Source organism: Vulpes lagopus, chromosome 12 (assembly GCF_018345385.1).
Source record: "Vulpes lagopus strain Blue_001 chromosome 12, ASM1834538v1, whole genome shotgun sequence".
Classification (NCBI taxonomy): domain Eukaryota; kingdom Metazoa; phylum Chordata; class Mammalia; order Carnivora; family Canidae; genus Vulpes; species Vulpes lagopus.
Genome location: NC_054835.1, coordinates 26,144,890 through 26,164,168, shown reverse-complemented (window position 1 = coordinate 26,164,168; position 19,279 = coordinate 26,144,890). Strand labels below are relative to the sequence as shown.

Here is a 19,279-nt window from a genome sequence, read left to right as displayed (position 1 = left end):
CCATTTTTCTCTGGGAGGAATGTGCAAATGAGAAGGGAAAAGGTAGGGAAAAAGCAGAAAGAAAGGGCCAACAAACCCACAGAGGGACCAAGGGGCCAAAGGATAAGTGAGGGCCGCCTGCTTCTGCTGGATAGCTTACAAGCAGTGGAGCACAGCAGATGGGCTGCCTGCTTCCTGGGGACTGGACACCTCAGTGATGAATAGCCTCTGAATCCTCGGAGGGAAGTGGAGTCTACTAAGGAAACACAGACCCACCTTTTGACCGAGATGCCATATGGAGGAAGGAACTGGGGACCTTGGTCACCAATACTCTCCCCAGATTCATCTCCTCTGCACACCCTCAAGTTTATAATTTTGAGAACATCTAAGCTATTTCTTAAAGCCCCTTTTTACATTATCAGTTATTTTTCTCTTCCAAACCAATCCTCCAAGGTAGGAAGGATTCATTTTATTGCTTCATTTTACAGAGCAGAAAACCCAAGGCAGCTTTAGGCCACTCCAGTGACTCCACAGCTTTCACAGGGATGTCATAGCAGAGCCCGGAACCCAGAGCTAGAACTCCTGTTAGCCGATCTCTTACTGCATTACTTATTTCCATGTTGTGGCTGAGTGTTCCACATATATTCATATCAGCCAGTGAGGTTTAGGAGGAAAAAAATAATCAGAATGGGTTATAAATGATTCCTTTCCCCTGGGGAAGTTTAGGCTCTAGACAAAAGTCTTCTCATCTTTAAAAGACTCCCTTTTGTGAAATGAACAATCTGGCCCGTGGTCATCAGCTGTCTAAAAGACCGCTGGCTTACAGCAAATTTCCCCATGTGATGCTAAGTCCATGTGACTATTATCCTTTTTCTTCTTTTTCTTTTTTTAAAATCAACTGCTTAGCAGCTCAATCAAATTAATTGTGGTGCTTTCAAAAGGCATCAAAATAGCCACAACTCTCCCTGAAAAGAAGGAAGGCGCCTTGTTTTCAGGAAAAGATGTAAAGTCCTCACTCTAGGGTACTCAAACAGATATTCATTCCATGACAAATCCCCCCTTTCTCCCAGAACCTTTTTTTTTTTTTTTAAGAGAGACTTAAAAATATCAACACCAATAATGAGACTATACTCTCAGCTTACTTCTGGCCAAATTTTATTTTCAGCTTGGAGTAACTGGGAGTTCTTTATGGTCAAGGACAAAAAAAAAAAAAAAAAAAAAAAGCGGGGGTGGGGTGGGGAGAGAGAGAGAAAGAGAGAAAGTGGGGGGGAACCTCTCTAGAAAAATAACCAACACAACTCACTTGTTTGAAATGAAGTGGAGGCTGGAGAGAGGGAGAAGAAAGGAAAGCAGAGTGGGAGGCATAGTGAGGCCATATTCTTGGCCAAGCCTCAGGCCTGGGGAAATGTCCCAGCCAAATTATGGCTGAATTACAACCTCATTCCTAAGAGGATGGTGGAAGGCTTGGAGGGATGGGTGTAATCCCAGTAGGCTGTGCTGATCCTCACCAAGAGTGATGAGAGGAAAGAATTCTTTGTGTTCTTAAAAACTGCTCAGTTTGGCAGCTCCCCTAAAACACAATCTTTCAGAGACTAGCACCTTCCCTCAGAGTGAGTCCCTTGCATTTGAGTGGGCTTTAGAATGAGCACAGTGCCTTTATACATGAGCTCATTCTTGCCTCATAATAAATGACCCAAGGAAATAAGTGGGAATCGGTGTTATTAGCCATATTTTGCTGATGAGGAAACTCAGCTGAAGCTCAGAGAAATCAAATAATGTGCCTAAGGTTATACAGACTGCAGCAATAAAAACCCAGCCCTCTAGGGGTTCTTGCTACTCTTCTTCTCTTCCAGCCAAGGCCTGAGCCAGAATGAAGAACACTTGGCCAGGTTGATTCTCATAGCGTAGAGTAGCCACAGGAACAATCTGCTGGTTGTCCTCTGAGAGCTTGCTCCAGTGTGAAGAAGTACAGATGACAAGGCCCAAACATCAACCTAATGACAGTCCGGGCAAGGTTTTCTGAAAGCACAGGGAGCCTACTGGTCTGCAGGGCTACCCAGATGGCCCCAGGAGGAAAGGGCTTCCTGGCCTGAGCCTGAGCCTGAGCCTGGACCCTAGACCCAATGGCCTTTTGCTGGGAGGTCCTCAGTCACTTATGACCACTGATTTTGCTCACATGCTTCCTCCTGGCTCAGAACCGCAACCAAGCTGTTTGAAAATGGGGGTCATGAGCTCCCCCAAAAGACAGAGGATGAATGGATACAGGGAGAGGAGGGTGGGGGAGAAGGGTTGTGAATATCTCTTGGTCAAATATACCAGTGTTTCCTCTTTTGTTCCTGCTCTGTCTTCCTCTGGGTGAGTGAAACGTGGCCATTTAGTTTCATACCACATCTATCCAGAGTACTGGATGCGAGAAGGACACTGCAGCCTTCTTAAACAAGTGAACAGAGAAATGGAAACTGCAGATGCCACATTTTTAGTTGTGTTTTGGGAAAAATGATAGGAGGCCAAAAGACACAAGATTAAGGGTTCAGAAGACATGAGTTCTAATCTCAATTGATATGGGAAAGTATTAAATTCTCTGGGCCTCTTTTAAAAAAGAAATCCGTAAAATGATCTAATAGTAATAATTCCTGCCTATATCACAGCATGCCTTAAGGATCATCAGAGATCATGTATGTGACAGCCTTCCATAAATGTTAAAGTATTATACATATGTGATCTATTATCATTATGACTGAAGAGTTTATTACACATGTTTCAGGCAGATTAAAGAAATCCTCTCTGCCTATTAAGAAAACATAGGAAACACCCAAAGCAAATATTAGAAGAAGTCTAATTATACTCTGGGTCCTGCCACTAAATCAGGTAAAGGTTTTGTGACTTACGAAAAGGAAGGGAGAACTGGGACAAAAAAAGAACTTACAGTCCAATGTTTTCCTTCACAGTGTCCCCTGGCTCTGAGTCCCAAGGACAAACGAGCAACCCAAGACTTTTTGGGTGGAAGTGTGGCTGTCTAGGAAGAGATGGCCTGGTACAGAATTTTAAAAACTTGAATTTAGAGCCAAAGAGTTCCAGCTCTGCCAAGTGCTAGCTTTGTACCTGGAGCAATCTGCTTCACCACTTTGGGCTTCAGTTTCTATGTCTGAAAAATGAAGACGAAAATATCTATTTGTGCAGAATTGCCATAAGGATTTGGAATTATGCATATAAAGTGACTGGCATATAGCAGATGTTCATCATAAAGTGATCTTGCATCTTACGTACTTCATAAAATATCATAAAATCCTAGTGGCTCACTGAAGGAGATGTCAGAGAGATGATCTAAAGACAATAGAAGAGCAGCACGGGAAACTTAGGTTTTGAAGGCCTAGGATTACTAGCTGTGAGACCATGGGCAGGTAACAGCTCAAATTTCCTGCTCTGTAACACAGGAAAAATACTGTACAGTCAATGTAAAGACTATAAGAGACAAACTATGAAAAACTCTAAAATGCCAAGCACATAATCAGAGATCAATAAACATCAGTTATAGGTGTGCATTCTGCTTTCTCATTTTACCCCCGCCTTTTTTTTTCAGTTCACTATGTCTGAAATTTCCCTGTGCAGATATCATAAATATATTACACAGACTTTTTAAAAACTTAAATTCAATTAGCCAACGTATAGTACATCATTAGTTTCAGATGTAGAGTTCCAGAATTCATTATTCGCATATAACACCCAGTGCTCATCACATCACGTGCCCTCCTTAATGCCCATCACCCAGTTACCCCGTCCCCCCACCTCCCTCCCTTCCAGCAATCCTGTTTGTTTCCTAGAGTTAAGAGTCTCACATGGTTTGTCTCCCTCTCTGATCTTTTTTCCATTCAGTTTCCCCTCTTTCCCTTATGTTCCTCTGCACTATTTTTTAAAAAAAGATTTTATTTATATATTCACGAGAGACAGAGAGAGAGAGGCAGAAACATAGGCAGAGGGAGAAACAGGCTCCATGCAGGGAGCCCGATGTGGGACTCAATCCTGGAACCCCAGGATCACACCCTGGGTGGAAGACAGGCACTAAACTACTGAGCCACCCAGAGATCCCCGCTCTGCACTATTTCTTATAGACTTTTAAATTTTATTTGCTAATTGTTTCTTGAGGCCTGTGAAACCAAGTAGAGATGTACAAAAATGGCCAAGTGTTTTCCTTGGCCCACCAAAATAGACAATGTCTTGGGTTTTATTTTTTTTTTCCTTCTCTTAGCTAATATCTAGGGCCTCAGATTTAAAAGTAAGGAACAACTTTAGTATAATAAGAGTATAATAAGCATTACAGGATGATTCTAGATAGGTAAATATCAGAGATGTAGGTGTGTCTTATGGATTACAGAGGTTTCCCCATCTGTCTCTCATTTCCTATTCATACTGTTACCATCCATGGCCTCCCGTACCCTGGGACAGTTCTGGACACACCTACACTGCCACACCTGTTCTCAGAATCTAATCCAGAAACACCTCTCGTCTCAATTCCTATCTTGCCTACTTATCATCCTATTAGATCTCATCTAATAAGTTGGACCAAGTCTCTTTTTTTTTTTAAAGATTTTATTTATTTATTCGTGAAAGACATAGAGAGGCAGAGACATAGGTAGAGGGAGAAGCAGGCTCCATGCAGGGAGCCCGATGTGGGACTCATCTCAGGACCCCGGGATCATGACCTGAGCCAAAGGTGGATGCTCAACCATGGAGAAGCTACTCAGGTGTCCCCTGAGTCTCATTTCTAGTATTCTCAGAAACACAGTAGTTGGCTAACAAGTCTATGCTTCTTTGCCACTTCTGTCCTCAACTGAAGAATGGAATTGAAAGCTAGACAAATCATAAAGATACATTTTTTTCCTTTGGAAAATAACTCATAATAAATGTGTATAAAAATAGGCTGTTCTCTGAAAACTCGGGAGTTCATGCAAAAAAAGACATTTGAGGCCCACCTTAAAAAATGCATACTACTTTTCACTTTAATGGAATTACAACTATTTAGTCTGACAAAAAGCTAAAAGAGAGACAGTACTGCACTAGAGGGGAAGAAGAAATTACTTTAATCAATGTCAAAATGACAGGCCATCAAAAATTTGTGGTTTATTAAGAAAAGAAAAGATCTCTTAAACAGACCTAGATGGACTGGCTAACTTTTGAATTTAATCCTGTAATATACTGTAACAACGAAAGGCTTCTGCAGCATATCAAGCAAATTCATAAGAAAATGATCAATACATTTGACATATTATTTAATTATAATCTTCAATGACAGAGGCAATATGAAAATCTAGCATCAACGTCCTGACAGTGGAATAAATAAATAGATATAATTATTCCTCATATTAATCCCAGCAGAATTTCAGATTATAAGGCCAGACTGTAGGTCTGAGTTCTAAGGTTTCCTTAATAAGATTGAATTTGATGTAAGGGGTGTCATATCGCTAATATTATGCCTTTTTATTAAAACGAAAAGCTCTCTGAGGATTTCAGATTCAAATGATCAAAAGGACCCGAGGTTCCCTATATACTACTAGTATTCACAGGTCACGGGTAACTCCCAAGATATGCACATGGAGAACCGTGTGGGGAGGCAAGGCCAAAGCAGAAGCATGAGTTAGGATAACTGCATTCTCCGATTCTTGGAATCTCAGACTTAGAGGTGGAAGGGCTTCAGGGACTTGCTAGCCTGTAACCATCATCACACAGAGCAGGAAAATGAGGATCAGAGAAGAGAATGGACCTACTCAAGGTCACATGGACCGAACCCGGCAGAACCAGGTCCTAACCCAAGTTCCAGGATGTACAGTACAAAGCTCTTTCTGTGTCACTCTAGGAGAGAAAGCAATTGCTGAGGTGGTCAGCTAGAACACTGTCAATATAACTGTGCCTATCATCGTACGGACAGAAGGAATGCACTCTCCTGCAAGGGCCAAGAAAATTATAGTTAACATTTAACATTATGGGACCAACTTCAAAGGCACTCCAGCTGGACTCATAATGGGAGATGAAACTGCTAACAGCAGCAGAAACTTGCAGGTGGACACTGCTGGAAACAGCACCCGTTCTCAGAGTGGGAGGGCTCTCCCGAAACCCCACACGGGGCTGCTGCCTCACCGCAGGGTGGGGAGAAATACGGGCAATACCCTTCTGTCTGCCTGTGGTTCACCATGGTATTCAGCTGTCCATCTCTCGTTAGTGCTACAGGACACTGAGAAATGGCCACGTCTGCCATTTGGGGGAGGGGACTTAGGGCGTGGCTGCTGCTGCCACTAGGAAGGGGCCGAGGTTGCCCTGGTGGGCTTCCAGAAAGACCACATTTTGCTATATGCCAGGAGGGGAAGAGAGGAGATAGCGGCTGCTCAGATGTCACCGAGGAGCAGAGACTGGACACTGCCTGTCCGGGAGCCTGACAAGGGAGGCTCCAATTTAGAAGAGTCAGTTAATTCTGGAATCTCCACTCCTGCTTAAAAAAGGGGTGAACATCCAAAAAAAAGGGGTGAACACCACATGCAAAAGTCTCACTAACCTCAGGCCACAGTCAACTTCTGAAGGAAGGACTGATTCCACCTTGCAGGGAAGCTGTTGTGGACAACCTTCTGGAGTGGTTCAAGTCCCTTCTAGCCAGGGGCCCGATCCCTGGTGTGGTGGTGGAGGGGAAGAAGGCAGGCGCGGGACAGAGCTCCGGCCACAGATGAGGTCTGGGCCCCTGCTTCCTGCACATCCTGGGACACAGGCACCACCCTTGCTGCCCCTTTACTCCGTTGGGGCATCTGGCATGCTCTACCTGGCCCCTCCCCATCCTCAGACCTGGGTCCTCCTGCATGGTCTGCCCCAGGTAGGCAGAGGGAGATGAAGAGATTCAATATCAGCACCGCCCCACCCCCACTCCTGGGGCAGACCACTTGGCTGCCTCTGATGCTGCAGCTCTGCTCTAATAATGAGGCTTCTGTACTGTCCCCAGAGATAAGCCCCCCAGTTTGTGCTTTGGAGCCCTGCCTTGATTGGCTTCAGTTACCTGGGAACAAGGCTATGCCCTACCCTGTCCACTCCAAATCTCCCACCCCACTCAAGAGTCCTGCTGGATTCTCAATGTATTACTGAGGCCCCACTGCCAGCTTCCCCTAATGCTGTCTCTGCCCTGTCAGCCCAGATGTCCATATGGGGCAGTTGCTAGGGTTCCCGTCTCTCCACCCTACCAGCAACTGTGCCTCCCTGGGCCACGGCCCCAACACCAGTAACTGTCTAGTTCATCAGGCCTAACACTCAGCACAGGCCCATTGACAGACAGGTGTTTAAGAAAGGCTTTTTTGCTGCTAGTGAAAATGGCACCATCAGTAGAAAAACGAATGAAAGAGTAAAAGCATATGATCTATTTATTTAGGCAATGTTGCCTTTATTTTGTTTTATTACATCCTGCTCTATATGTTACAACGTCTGGCTGGGCTCTGGTGAAAAGTCCCTTCTCCCACTGGTCCATTGGCTTCATCCTGGGCTACTGAGGGTGGCAGGAAGATGTGGAGCAGAAGCTTCTTAAAAGCTTGGCAATAAACACACACATTGATCAGATACCTGGGGGAAAACAGCTAAATCTAATATAATGTATTTCATATATAAATATATTAAATTTAGAGAGAAAATGCTACTCTTTGGAAACCTGAATTTTTAAAGAAAATAAACCAGGGGGAAGCAGTTTAAATACATGCTACACTAGGATTTTGATGGAATCTTGTCTCACATTTAGATCTTTCATCCATTTTGAGTTTATCTTTGTGTATGGTGAAAGAGAGTGGTCCAGTTTCATTCTTCTGCATGTGGATGTCCAACTTTCCCAGCACCATTTATTGAAGATTCCATCAAAATCCTGGAGGAGAACACAGGCAACACCCTTTTTGAACTCAGCCACAGTAACTTCTTGCAAGATACATCCAGGAAGGCAAAAGAAACAAAAGCAAAAATGAACTATTGGGACTTCATCAAGATAAGAAGCTTTTGCACAGCAAAGGATACAGTCAACAAAACTAAAAGACAACCTACAGAATGGGAGAAGATATTTGCAAATGACATATCAGATAAAGGGCTAGTTTCCAAGATCTATAAAGAACTTATTAAACTCAACACCAAAGAAACAAACAATCCAATCATGAAATGGGCAAAAGACATGAACAGAAATCTCACAGAGGAAGACATAGACATGGCCAACAAGCACATGAGAAAATGCTCTGCATCACTTGCCATCAGGGAAATACAAATCAAAACCACAATGAGATACCACCTCACACCAGGGAGAATGGGGAAAATTAAAAAGGCAGGAAACCACAAATGTTGGAGAGGATGCGGAGAAGGGGGAACCCTCTTACACTGTTGGTGGGAATGTGAACTGGTGCAGCCACTCTGGAAAACTGTGTGGAGGTTCCTCAAAGAGTTAAAAATAGACCTGCCCTATGACCCAGCAATTGCACTGTTGGGGATTTACCCTAAAGATACAGATGCAATGAAACGCCAGGACACCTGCACCCCGATGTTTATAGCAGCAATGTCCACAATAGCCAAACTGTGGAAGGAGCCTCGGTGTCCATCGAAAGATGAACGGATAAAGAAGATGTGGTCTATGTATACAATGGAATATTACTCAGCCATTAGAAATGACAAATACCCACCATTTGCTTCAACGTGGATGGAACTGGAGGGTATTATGCTGAGTGAAGTAAGTCAATCAGAGAAGGACAAACAGTGTATGTTCTCATTCATTTGGGGAATATAAATAATAGTGAAAGGGAATATAAGGGAAGGGAGAAGAAATGTTGGGAAATATCAGAAAGGGAGACAGAACATGAAGACTCCTAACTCTGGGAAACGAACTAGGGGTGGTGGAAGGGGAGAAGGGCAGGGGGTGGGGGTGAATGGGTGACGGGCACTGAGGGGGGCACTTGACGGGATGAGCACTGGGTGTTATTCTGTATGTTGGTAAATTGAACACCAATAAAAAATAAATTTATTATAAAAAAATACATGCTACATCCATCTCAGAACTGTACACGAGTCTCCCAAACTCTAGCGAGTTATCATGAGTTTCTGTGTGAAAAAGGAGTTTGGGATCACACATTAGCAGTTTCACAAAAGGACCGGCAATGGCTAGAATTGGCTTCTTGCACAGATCAATCACACACGTGAGGAATTCCATAGGGGAAAACAGCTAAACATAATTTAAGCTGAAACTGTTAATTTAATAAGCCTAAATAGTAGGAATTGCTGTATCTTACCCTGAGGAATCTAGCCCAGCACACACAGGCTGGCACATAAGCCTGAGCAGGTGTTTGACTACAAAGAGAAGAGGGCCACACCATTCAGAGGGCCTGGATTTCTTTCCTGAAGAAGTTACCTCTTTATTATTTTCTCCTCCTCCTTCCCTCCCTCTCTCCCTCCCTTCCTTTTTTCTTTTATTAGACACTAAGTATATACAGCTCTATGACTTTATCTTTGCTGCTCTAGAATGACATCTTGGGCCTTCCCCTGAAATGCATCTCTCATTCAGCACACATTCACTAAGCACCAGCTCTGTATGAGATGCCATTCTAAGCACCAGAGGATGACAGATGATAAGATGAAAAGTCCTACTCCTGAAGAAGTTCAGTGGACAGAGAAATAGGTGGACAAGCAAGCTGGAGTCACGATATTGGCCATGGGAACCCCTGAGCCTCCCGAGGCATGAAGGAGGAGGCTGGGCAGAGGCAGTGAGGGGAAGGGGTAAGTAGGGTGACATCACAAGGAACAGTATGAGTGAGGCAAGGGGGCATGAGTGAGGCAAGGGGGCATGGGAACTATAGGCCATTTGCCCTGGTCAGAATCCAGGACCCACCAGGGGGAACATAGAGTGGGGAGGCTCAAGAGTTCTCGGGGTTAGGTGGAACCGTTGGTTTACTGGCCCGTCATCTTGACTCTGTTATTAACCATTGACACTGTGCGCCTCTTCCATGGGCTTATTTGCTCTCAGAGGTGAGAGCACAGGCACCAGGGCCAAGAGTCGGACTTGAGGCTGTTCTGTGCCTCAGAACAGGGAGTGCAGGCTGAGATGTGCAGGAGTGCAGAAGGGCATGCCACTGGAATGTTTGGGAGAGGATTAAAGGCATTTTCTAAGCAAACTGTTCCTCAGATGGGTGAAGAGGAGTTCCAACATCAGACAAATGCGGTTATTGCTAATAGCATTCAAATTTGGAATTCTCTCTGGTGGCTGAAATCAACATTTCCCACAAAGGGAACCTGGACAACTATGATCTGTAAAGAGCATTATCCACTCCCTGGGTACAATTTCTTGGCCCTGAATATCAGGTTAGCGAGCTGAAATAATTAAACATCAGGCCAGCTGTTTGAGGCAATTAGGTAACATTTTTCATCTAGGAGACCACACAACAGAGAGGAGAGAATATGGAGATAAGACCTGTGTTTTGATTTACTGAGTCTCTGCTGCAGATAAAGCCCAGCTTTTTGGAATCCTTCAGGCAATTACTATTTCAGGCTTGGCAAGAACTTGAGTCTGAAAGTAACTATTGGGCTTGTCTTGGCAAGACTCAAAGTCACTGAAGTTGTAAGGTTGTCCCAGGCAGCAGTAGAGGGGGAAGTCAGTGGCAAGAGGAAGCCAGGAACCGTAGAGCCATTAGGAGGGCTGTTGCAGGCTTGGAGCTCAGAGGAGGCCAAATTTGGTCCTCCCACAACATGTTCTTAGAGAGGGAATGTGGTCAGATGGTGAAGGCCCAAGCCTCCTGGTTGGGATTCTGTGGTTCCCTTTCTGGCATCTGTTCTTGTCAGTTCTGTGGGCATTGCTTACACTCCCTATCTTAGTATCCTTTCCTGTAAAAGAGGAAGAAGGCCAAACACTCCTATGTTTGGGGCGGGGGGAGGAAAAAGTCACGTGTCTGGCATGTTGTCAGATGGTGGCTTAGTGCACACTGAGGGAGGGGCATGTGGCTAAGAGCATCAGAAGAGTTGACTTTAATCTCCTCTCTGCTGGTGACCTAGCTAACAGAATGACTTTGGTCAAGTCACTTCCCCCATCTGGGCCTTAGTTTCCACAGCATTAAACGAGGGAGCTGGATTAGACTAGAGGGTCTCTAAAGACCCTGCTAGTTCTGACACTCTACTCTTCTGAGATGCTAAATAAGATAAATCGCTGGGCTGAAGGCAAGCAAGTTTTTCTTTGAATGGAAAAGAGAAAAAGCCTATGTACTGCCAGCTGACATCCCCCACAAGATTCCGGAGCCAACACTAAGTATGGGGCGGGGAGAGTGGGGCCGTCTGAGGAGACAGCAGGCCCGCGTGTGGTCACTGGCGACACTGTATTGAAACATCTCTTGCTTGAGCTCTTCCACTTAATTGGGAGCTTGCCTTTCCAGTTGTATATTTTTATCCTGCGCCCTGGAACCCAAACCATTAGGTTTGTAGCCAAAGGCTGCTTCTTGTTTAATCGTTAACTGCCTCAGCACTGTAGAGCTCGGAGCCCAGCCGGAAAGTCCTCATCCAGATGCCGCACCTCTCCAGCAAGCAGGACTCAAGGGAGGATGCAGAGCTGGACCAGAATTCAAGTCCTGTCCTCCAACTCGGGAAATAAATCCCCTCCACTGTCTGGCCCACACAAATCCCAGTTCAGCCTGGCCTCTCCTGTGGGGTTATTCTGGTAACAAAATTCTTAAGCTCAGCAATTCTTTTCTACTCTTACCCACTCTCAGTGAGGAGCCAACTGGGCTATTCCTTAGGCTCCACTTTCTGTGTCTGAAATGTGGTTGAAAACTAATATTCCAGATGTTTCCTCATATTTTAAGTGGAACCACAGATTAAGCTTCCTGTAGGAAGGCAGTATGGCATCGTGGAAGGAGGACAGTCTCTGGACTCAGACAGGCGTCTGCAGCGTGGCGCTCCCCTCTACAGCTGTAAGGCCTTGAGAAAATAGTGGTTTTTTGAACCTCAGTTTCCTCTTTTATGGATATAACAGCCTGTATTCCTACCTGGTGGTAACCTCCATGAGTCCAGAGGCTATCTGATTTGTTCCTCATTAGGTAGTCTAAGCCTAACACAGAAATTTCTCAATTAATATGCACTGAGCCAGTGATTAAAAACCTCATGGTTTTGAGGGGAAAAAAAAAAAAAAACCTCACAGGTTTCACGGTTTGAAAAAAAAAAACCTCACAGGATTTTGAGGAGATGAAGGAGATTAAAGATGTGCCTGACCTCGTCCTTGGCACCTGGAAAGTGCTTATTTCCTCGTCTGTCTTGCTTGGAGACACACAGCTACCTGAATAAAGTGAATGCTCCCAGATGCATACCAGCCCTTGGTTATGCCCATTTAAGTAATCAAGAGGCCACCCCCCGGGAGAAAAGACAGGCTCTTTGATTTACGGATATTTTCCAATCTGACCAGTCCTGACCCTGAAGCCACTGCTGCAGCTCACTTTCTGGCAATGGGCAAAGCAGCCCATCAGACACAGAGCCACGCATGTCACGGATGGTGATAGGAGGTCCTTCAGTAATATCAATGGCTTCCTGGCCTTAGGGGTCTTCCAAGGAGATTCACAAAACTAGACCCGGGTGTGGAAACTAGATGTTCAAGGGCCCCTGGTACACTAGACTATTGTTCCAAGACAGAAACAACTCAGAATGAAACGATGAGTGGGATTTTCCTTGCATTGGCCACAATACATATGTTTGTTCAAGAAAAAAAAGTTGGAGCGAGAAGACATGGATGTCTGCTGCTAAAGAAAAGCCTGTTTGTGCAGCCACAGTGGTGAGATTGTTCATGGAGTTCATCTTGAAAAGTCCAATTACCCCAACAGCATGGCCAAGATCAGTGTCACTTTGGGGTGGGCCAGTACTCCAGCCTCTCAGTACCAGATGTGAGTCACATGGGGATATCTGCTTTGTGGGAGAATAGGCACCTACCACACTTGCTAGCTCATCTGGGCTGACATCACCTTTCTCCCTGCTCCCTCCTGTCCATCTCCTTGGACACACCTGCCTAATGGATACCACCATATATACCAAGTAACTGTAAGATGTAGAATCCTGGACTTGGATCCAGGTCTGGGGTGAATTGGGGAGGACACTTGCAAGGGCCAGCATCTCTTCATGATGATCCAGGGTCCACATCCCAGGAGCAAGAGATCGAAAGATTCTCTTGCTTTGTTTCTCATGGAATTCTCAGACACTACACCAATCTGGAGAAGTACAAGTCTCATGAGGCTGAGCTGGGAAGTGACCTATTTATCCTATTTATCCTAACACTTGACTTAAAATGTGTCTCTCAACACAGGGTGTCAAGTTTCCCTTCCACCCTACATTTCAGGGGGATTTAAGAGCAACAATTTACCTACAAATTCTTCAAGCAGCCTAGAAATACACTGATTTCTCCAAACCGTAAATAACGCATCCTCATATGGATTTAAAAAACAAAATTCTAAAATTCTCATAAACTAAATAGCCTGAATAGAAATCCTAAATTTAGACTTTGAAGGATGTAAGTCCATCAACAACAGCAAGATCTAATCTTGAAGAGGTGCCACCACACAGAATCTTCAATCTCTGATGGGGTTAGTCAGAAAGTTTCTCAAAAGAAAGTTGATTTTAAATTAATGTCTTAAGATAAATCTATATGTGCTGATATGAAAAGTAAGTTTGGTTCTCCGTATAGCATGAGCTCAAGTAAGAAAAAAAAGGATAGATACACATAGATGATATTAATATACAGTCACATAAAATGTGAAAATAATAACAGCCAATATTTATATAGCATTTACTGTCAGGTAGTATTTTTTTGTGTGGTGGGCAGGCAGTAATTTTTTTTTAAAGATTTTATTTATTCATGAGAGACACAGAGAGAGAGAGACAGACAGACAGACATAGGCAGAGGGAGAAGCAGGCTCCATGCAGGGAGCCCGATGTGGGACTCAATCCTGGGACTCCAGGATCAGGCCCTGGGCTGAAGGCAGGTGCTAACCTGCTGAGCATCCAGGCGTCCCAGGCAGGCAGTATTTTAAGTGTTCTGCACATATTAACACACTGAATCCTCACAACAACACTAGGATATAGGTTATACTATTTTATGGATGAAGAAATGAGGCCCAGAGAAGTTAAGTAATTTATCCATGGTGACACAGTCAGTGAGAGGCAGAGCTGGGAACTGAAGTCAGTGTGGACTGTTCTAGAGTTCATGTTCTAATCTGCGGGGCTAAACTGCTACTGGTGTCCTGGAAGATCCTCAGAAGCCATTTAGAACACAGCCTCCCCTCTACCTTGCTTCTTCCTTCTACCTCACTCCCAGCTGCTCAACAGAGCTGGGTGGGTGGGGGGGCTTTTCCTGTCACAGCACTTGCCACTTGAACCATCTGTTTATACAGAACGAGCCTAGGTGCTCTCAGAGGACAGGGCATGGAGGCCTCCCTCTTGTCATGCCTCTCACATCTTTAATATGTGGTTCATAGCTTGGCTTAATTAACAGGGTTCAGGGGAAACTGGTTTCTGAGAGATGGTTAGCATGTGGGTGACAGAGAGATCTGAGAGTTCTTTAGATGGCTTCATTCCTGATTACTCACAGAACCCTTCGAAAGAGGGATCCCTGAGTCACAGACAGGAAAGCTCATATGTATACATGCATAATAGGGAGGAAGGCCTGGAAATCTGGGAGCTGGGAGAAGGAGGAGATGTGATCTCTTTGGATCCGCACACCTGGCAAACCTATGGCATCTCTCCCTGATAATCAAGAACCAGAACCAGGTTCATTAACCTCTGAATTCTTATATTTATTATTATTAACCACCTGGACAGCAATGACTAATTCTGGACACATGGCTAGAATATGGCTTCCTTATTAAGGAAACACAGGGAGGTAGCCTAAACGCTGTAGCTTTGAGGAAGAAAACTGCTTTGAGCATAAAGCTTTTCCTTTAACTTTAAACCTTCATCTTTAACCACCGATGTGCTCATTTGCCAGTGTTCATGGCTTTCTTTTACAAATTTCCGTTTGACTTCACATTTGACATACAAAGATGTAGTGGTTCATGGGAGGCTCCCTCCTTCACCTATAAACCAGCCCCCCACTTTCCAAGAGTGGCTGCCTCACAATTCCAAAGCACCTAGGGTCACTTCTGTAGCTCTAGACTTTTCTCAGAGGGCCTTAAACATATGTTTTCCTCGGGAGGTAGGACACACTTTGGGAAGAGGAAGTGGCATCTATTTGACATGAGAACTGTTCTTTCTCAGGGAGAACAATGAAATAAAAATAGACCTTCATGCTATGATGCAGCTGGGAAGCAGAGGGTAAGTGAGTCAGGGTCGAGTCCACACTGGTCACACCACAGTCTATTTGACACCCCACTCCAGGTCTGGGGATGCTGGTCTACATGGCTCCCTGCTGCCTTTCCTACAAAAAAGAACAACTTGAGAGATGCCTGGGTGGCTCGGCAGTTGAGCACCTGCCTTCGGCCCAGGGCATGATCCTGGAGTCCCGGGATTGAGTCCCACTTTGAGCTCCCTGCATGGAGCCTGCTTCTCCCTCTCTCTCTCTCTCTCTTTCTCTCTCTGTCTCTCATGAATAAATAAATACAATTAAAAAAAAAAAAGAGCAATTTGGGGAGTGATGCTCTAGGGGTTAGCACTCAAACAGCCTCATCTTCACACACCAGGTCCTTCCACAATTTTACATTACCTTGCCATCATTCTTTATTATGAAGGGAGAGAAAAGGAGACTCTCTCTGGTATCTTTTCTATCTTGAAAATTTTGAGAGATGTTCGCAAATCAGTAGAAAACTATTTAATTCCCCTATAAACATTCTCACACAGGCTAAGGTCCTTTTTTCTTCTGTCACTAAACCTGGGGCTGAAAGGAGCATTACTCTCCTTTGGGGTGTGTGGGGGGCGTTGTGTGTGGGGAGGAAAGGGAATTAACCCTTGTTTGGGTCAAGAACCGTGGACTCCAAAAGGAAACAGGACTCCATGTTGAAAACACTCAGAGGATGGGACTGAATAGTCCTCAGCATCTCTGCAGGAGGAGTCCCCTGAGCCGGATAGAGAGGACATGACACATATAATACTCTCCTGGCCTACTTATACTTTGGTGCATAAACTTTATTATAAGTACAATGTTGCCAGATTCCGGTGCATAAAAAACTGGCTGAAAAATCCAAACCATAAATAATGCCAAGTAATAAAGGAGGTGAATGTTTTTGTTATTAGATTCTTTCATTGTATAAATCTGTTTAATAAGCTGGCTAGGAATCACTGATAGAAAACAGACTTAGTATGGTGTTACAGACCAACCCGTTCTAAAAGGCCAGTATGGGAACTCTTGCCAAGTTATCGTTTTCTGTTCTTAACCAATGCAACTTAAAATGCAATTGTTGTTTCCTTGCTCAAAAGTGGAAAATGTCTTATGAGGCTGTGTTTAGAGGGAGTAGAAGGCATGCTTGGTGTCACAGATTACTCCCTCCCTTCTTCCTCCTCCCCACACCACCAAGGCTCTTCATTTGAAGGCACTTCACCATATTTATAGATCACACTGCCTTTTGTCTTACTCACTGAGAGAGGCTGGGGTCTGTGTATGACTCCTACTTTTTAGAGTCCTATTTCTCAACATTTATATGCGTGTGTTTAGAAAAATCCCTCCAAATATCCTCCTTTTGACCCAAGAACCATAGCAACCACTTTGGCTAAAGAAATTCACTGAACATTAAAAAGGGTAGTGGGGGGTGGGGGGTGGGGGTGGGGGGGTGAGGAGATGATAGAGCGGCTGGAATGGAGGTCTCTGGGGTCACATTCATCTTCCAACACTATGGTTTCTAACGGCTTGTTGATGTTTTTCTGGGGTTGGTTACTATCATCGTGATGGGCTGTAAAATGAAATGCTATAAACTAGCTGAGGGCTTAAGGAGAAATATTTGCCAAATGGCATAAACAACAACACCAGGAGTCCCCACATACTCAGCCTCACTCACAAGGCTTGGCCATTGTACACAGGCTGCTGTTTACAGCACTGTGATGCATAAACTCCACCGCCTGGCCAGTCTACTTTCTGACCCCAGTTCCCAGGCCCCTTTTTGGGAGGCCCACACACAGCTAAATAGATAAAACAGAGGTAATTGGATGAAATAGGTATTTATCTGGCCAATTTAATTAGTGTTTGGAAAATTTAAGTCTCAGTGGTATAAAGGTACATTGGAGTTGTTTGTGTAACTGTGTTACATTTATAACTATATATCAGATGTTCTGCTATGCATTTTATATAGGTCACATGGAAGAGCCTACAGAAGGTGTTCCAAAAAATTAGTTAAAAGTTGGAATTAAAAAAAAAGTTGGAATTAAATACTTTCGACTTGGTTACTTCTCTACAAGTTAGCCATTAATTCCTTAGTCAGGAACATGACTCCTTCTAGAACATTGTTTACATGGGGAAATAGTAATTCAATGTAGAGTACTTGGGACATGAGATTAGAGACTTTTCTGTAGTTTCTGGGATTCATATCATTCCTTTTTTTTCTGAATGCTAAATTTGGGGGGACCAGATCCCATTGAGGAAGATTGGGATTATTCCTATTTTACACAGGTAAATGCCAAACACAGAAGATGGAGATTAAAAGGGCTGCTTAGTAATGTGCAACATGATAACTATAGTTAACAACACTCTATTGTATATTTGAAAGTTGCTAAGAGAGTAGATGTCAAAAGTTCTTATCACAAGGGAATAAAGTAACTATGTGAGGTGATGGACGTTAACTAATCTTATTGTGGTGATCATTCACAATATAGACATAGAACGTGTTGTACACTTTAAACTTATACAGTGCTATACATCAATTATGTCTTAATAAAATTGAAAAAAAATAAAAGGGGCCGTTTTCATGTTGGCTAGAGGCTAAGAAAGTTAATTCCACATGTGTCACACTTACTGCTGTGGGAAATGCAATGGGAGAAAGAAAGAATGAGTTAGATTTGCCTGAGATTATTCTCAAGGAACTTAAATAAAACTGTAGTAGATGCTAGTGAAAGTGGGGGGTAGGGGTGGGAAAAATTATAGGTAGTATTCTTTGTTCCCCAAAGAACAACTAAAAAGCTGACAGCAAATTTTCCTATGTTTGGGGGGGACTGTTCCCAGCGGAATGATGTGGATGAGGTAGACTGCAGTGTACTCTTCATGATCATGGGGATGGCAACCAATATTCAGCAAGTGCCACCCCAAGCCCACACTTTGTGAGGCCCTCAGCTTCATCCTTCCTCTTCTAATCCTGTGGCTCATGGGGAAAGAAGTAAAAGAAAACCCCAAGGACCCAGCAGGAATGACTCTCTGACAAACCCTGTCAGACCTGGGAAAGAATCACAGAATCAGGGTAAATGGGCACAGAGGTTCTGACCCCAAACTGGCCAAAAGATTCAGAGCTATTCCTAGAAAGATCTGGAGCCAGGAAATAACAGACTTAGAAATAACCATCCTACTTAAGCCTGGGGAAAAATATCCAAAGCTCCATTACGAAATGACTAATAAAGGCGAACACCTGTGGCCCTAAATTCAAAGAAGTGTTTGAAAAGAAAGTGGGCAGCCCGGGTGGCTCGGCGGTTTAGCGCCGCCTTCAGCCCAGGGCGTGATCCTGGAGACCCAGGATTGAGTCCCAAGTCAGACACCCTGCATGGAGCCTGCTTCTCCCTCTGCCTGTGTCTCTGCCCCCCCCCCCCCCCCCGCTTTCTCTCTCTCATTCTGTGTCTCTCATGAATAAATAAATAAAATGAAAAGAAAAAAGCTTGACTTACCTTTGAAAATTAGTATCTGGTGATATCAATTATGTGGTGGCTTTTTTTTTTTTAAGATTTTAAATTTATTTATGAGAGACACAGAGAGAGAGGCAGAGACACAGGCAGAGGGAGAAGCAGGCTCCCTGCAGGGAGCCCGATGCGAGACTTGATTCCAGGACCCCAGGACCACACCCTGAGCCAAAGGCAGACGCTCAACCACTGAGCCACCCAGGTACCCCTATGTGGTGGTTCTTTTTTTTGTTTTTTTAAGATTTTATTTATTCATTCATGAGAGAGGGAGAGGGGGAGGATGGGAGGGAGGCAGAGACGCAGGCAGAGGGAGAAGCAGGCTCCATGCAGGGAGCCCGACGCGGGACTCCAGGATCAGGCCCTGGGCTGAAGGTGGCGCTAAACCGCTGAGCCACCTGGGCTGCCCTACAGGGTGGTTCTTAAGGTGAGTTTTGTTTTCATTTAAAAATGAAACAAAACCTACTAATCCCTAATAGCTATATTTAAGGCT

General features: G+C 44.3%; 2 protein-coding genes across 15 annotated transcripts in view; one reads left to right on the top strand and one right to left on the bottom strand.

The window, feature by feature from the left end:
• Positions 1–19,279, bottom strand: part of BCAS3 (BCAS3 microtubule associated cell migration factor) — a 592,235-nt gene that overhangs the window by 60,787 nt on the left and 512,169 nt on the right. The window lies entirely within an intron of this gene.
• The window catches only part of LOC121472671 (proline-rich protein 2-like), a 108,425-nt gene that overhangs the window by 68,379 nt on the left and 20,767 nt on the right, over positions 1–19,279 (top strand). For 3 of the 9 annotated variants that reach the window (XR_005982971.1, XR_005982969.1, XM_041723961.1), the window contains one exon: positions 2,928–3,706. The exons of the other annotated variants lie outside the window; for them this stretch is intronic. Coding sequence is in view for 1 of the 3 variants with exons in the window: in XM_041723961.1 (XP_041579895.1) it covers positions 2,928–2,943 (16 nt within the window). In the remaining 2 variants the exon portion in view is untranslated. Of the gene's footprint in view, positions 1–2,927; positions 3,707–19,279 lie in introns of those variants that run through there. 9 annotated transcript variants of the gene reach the window in all.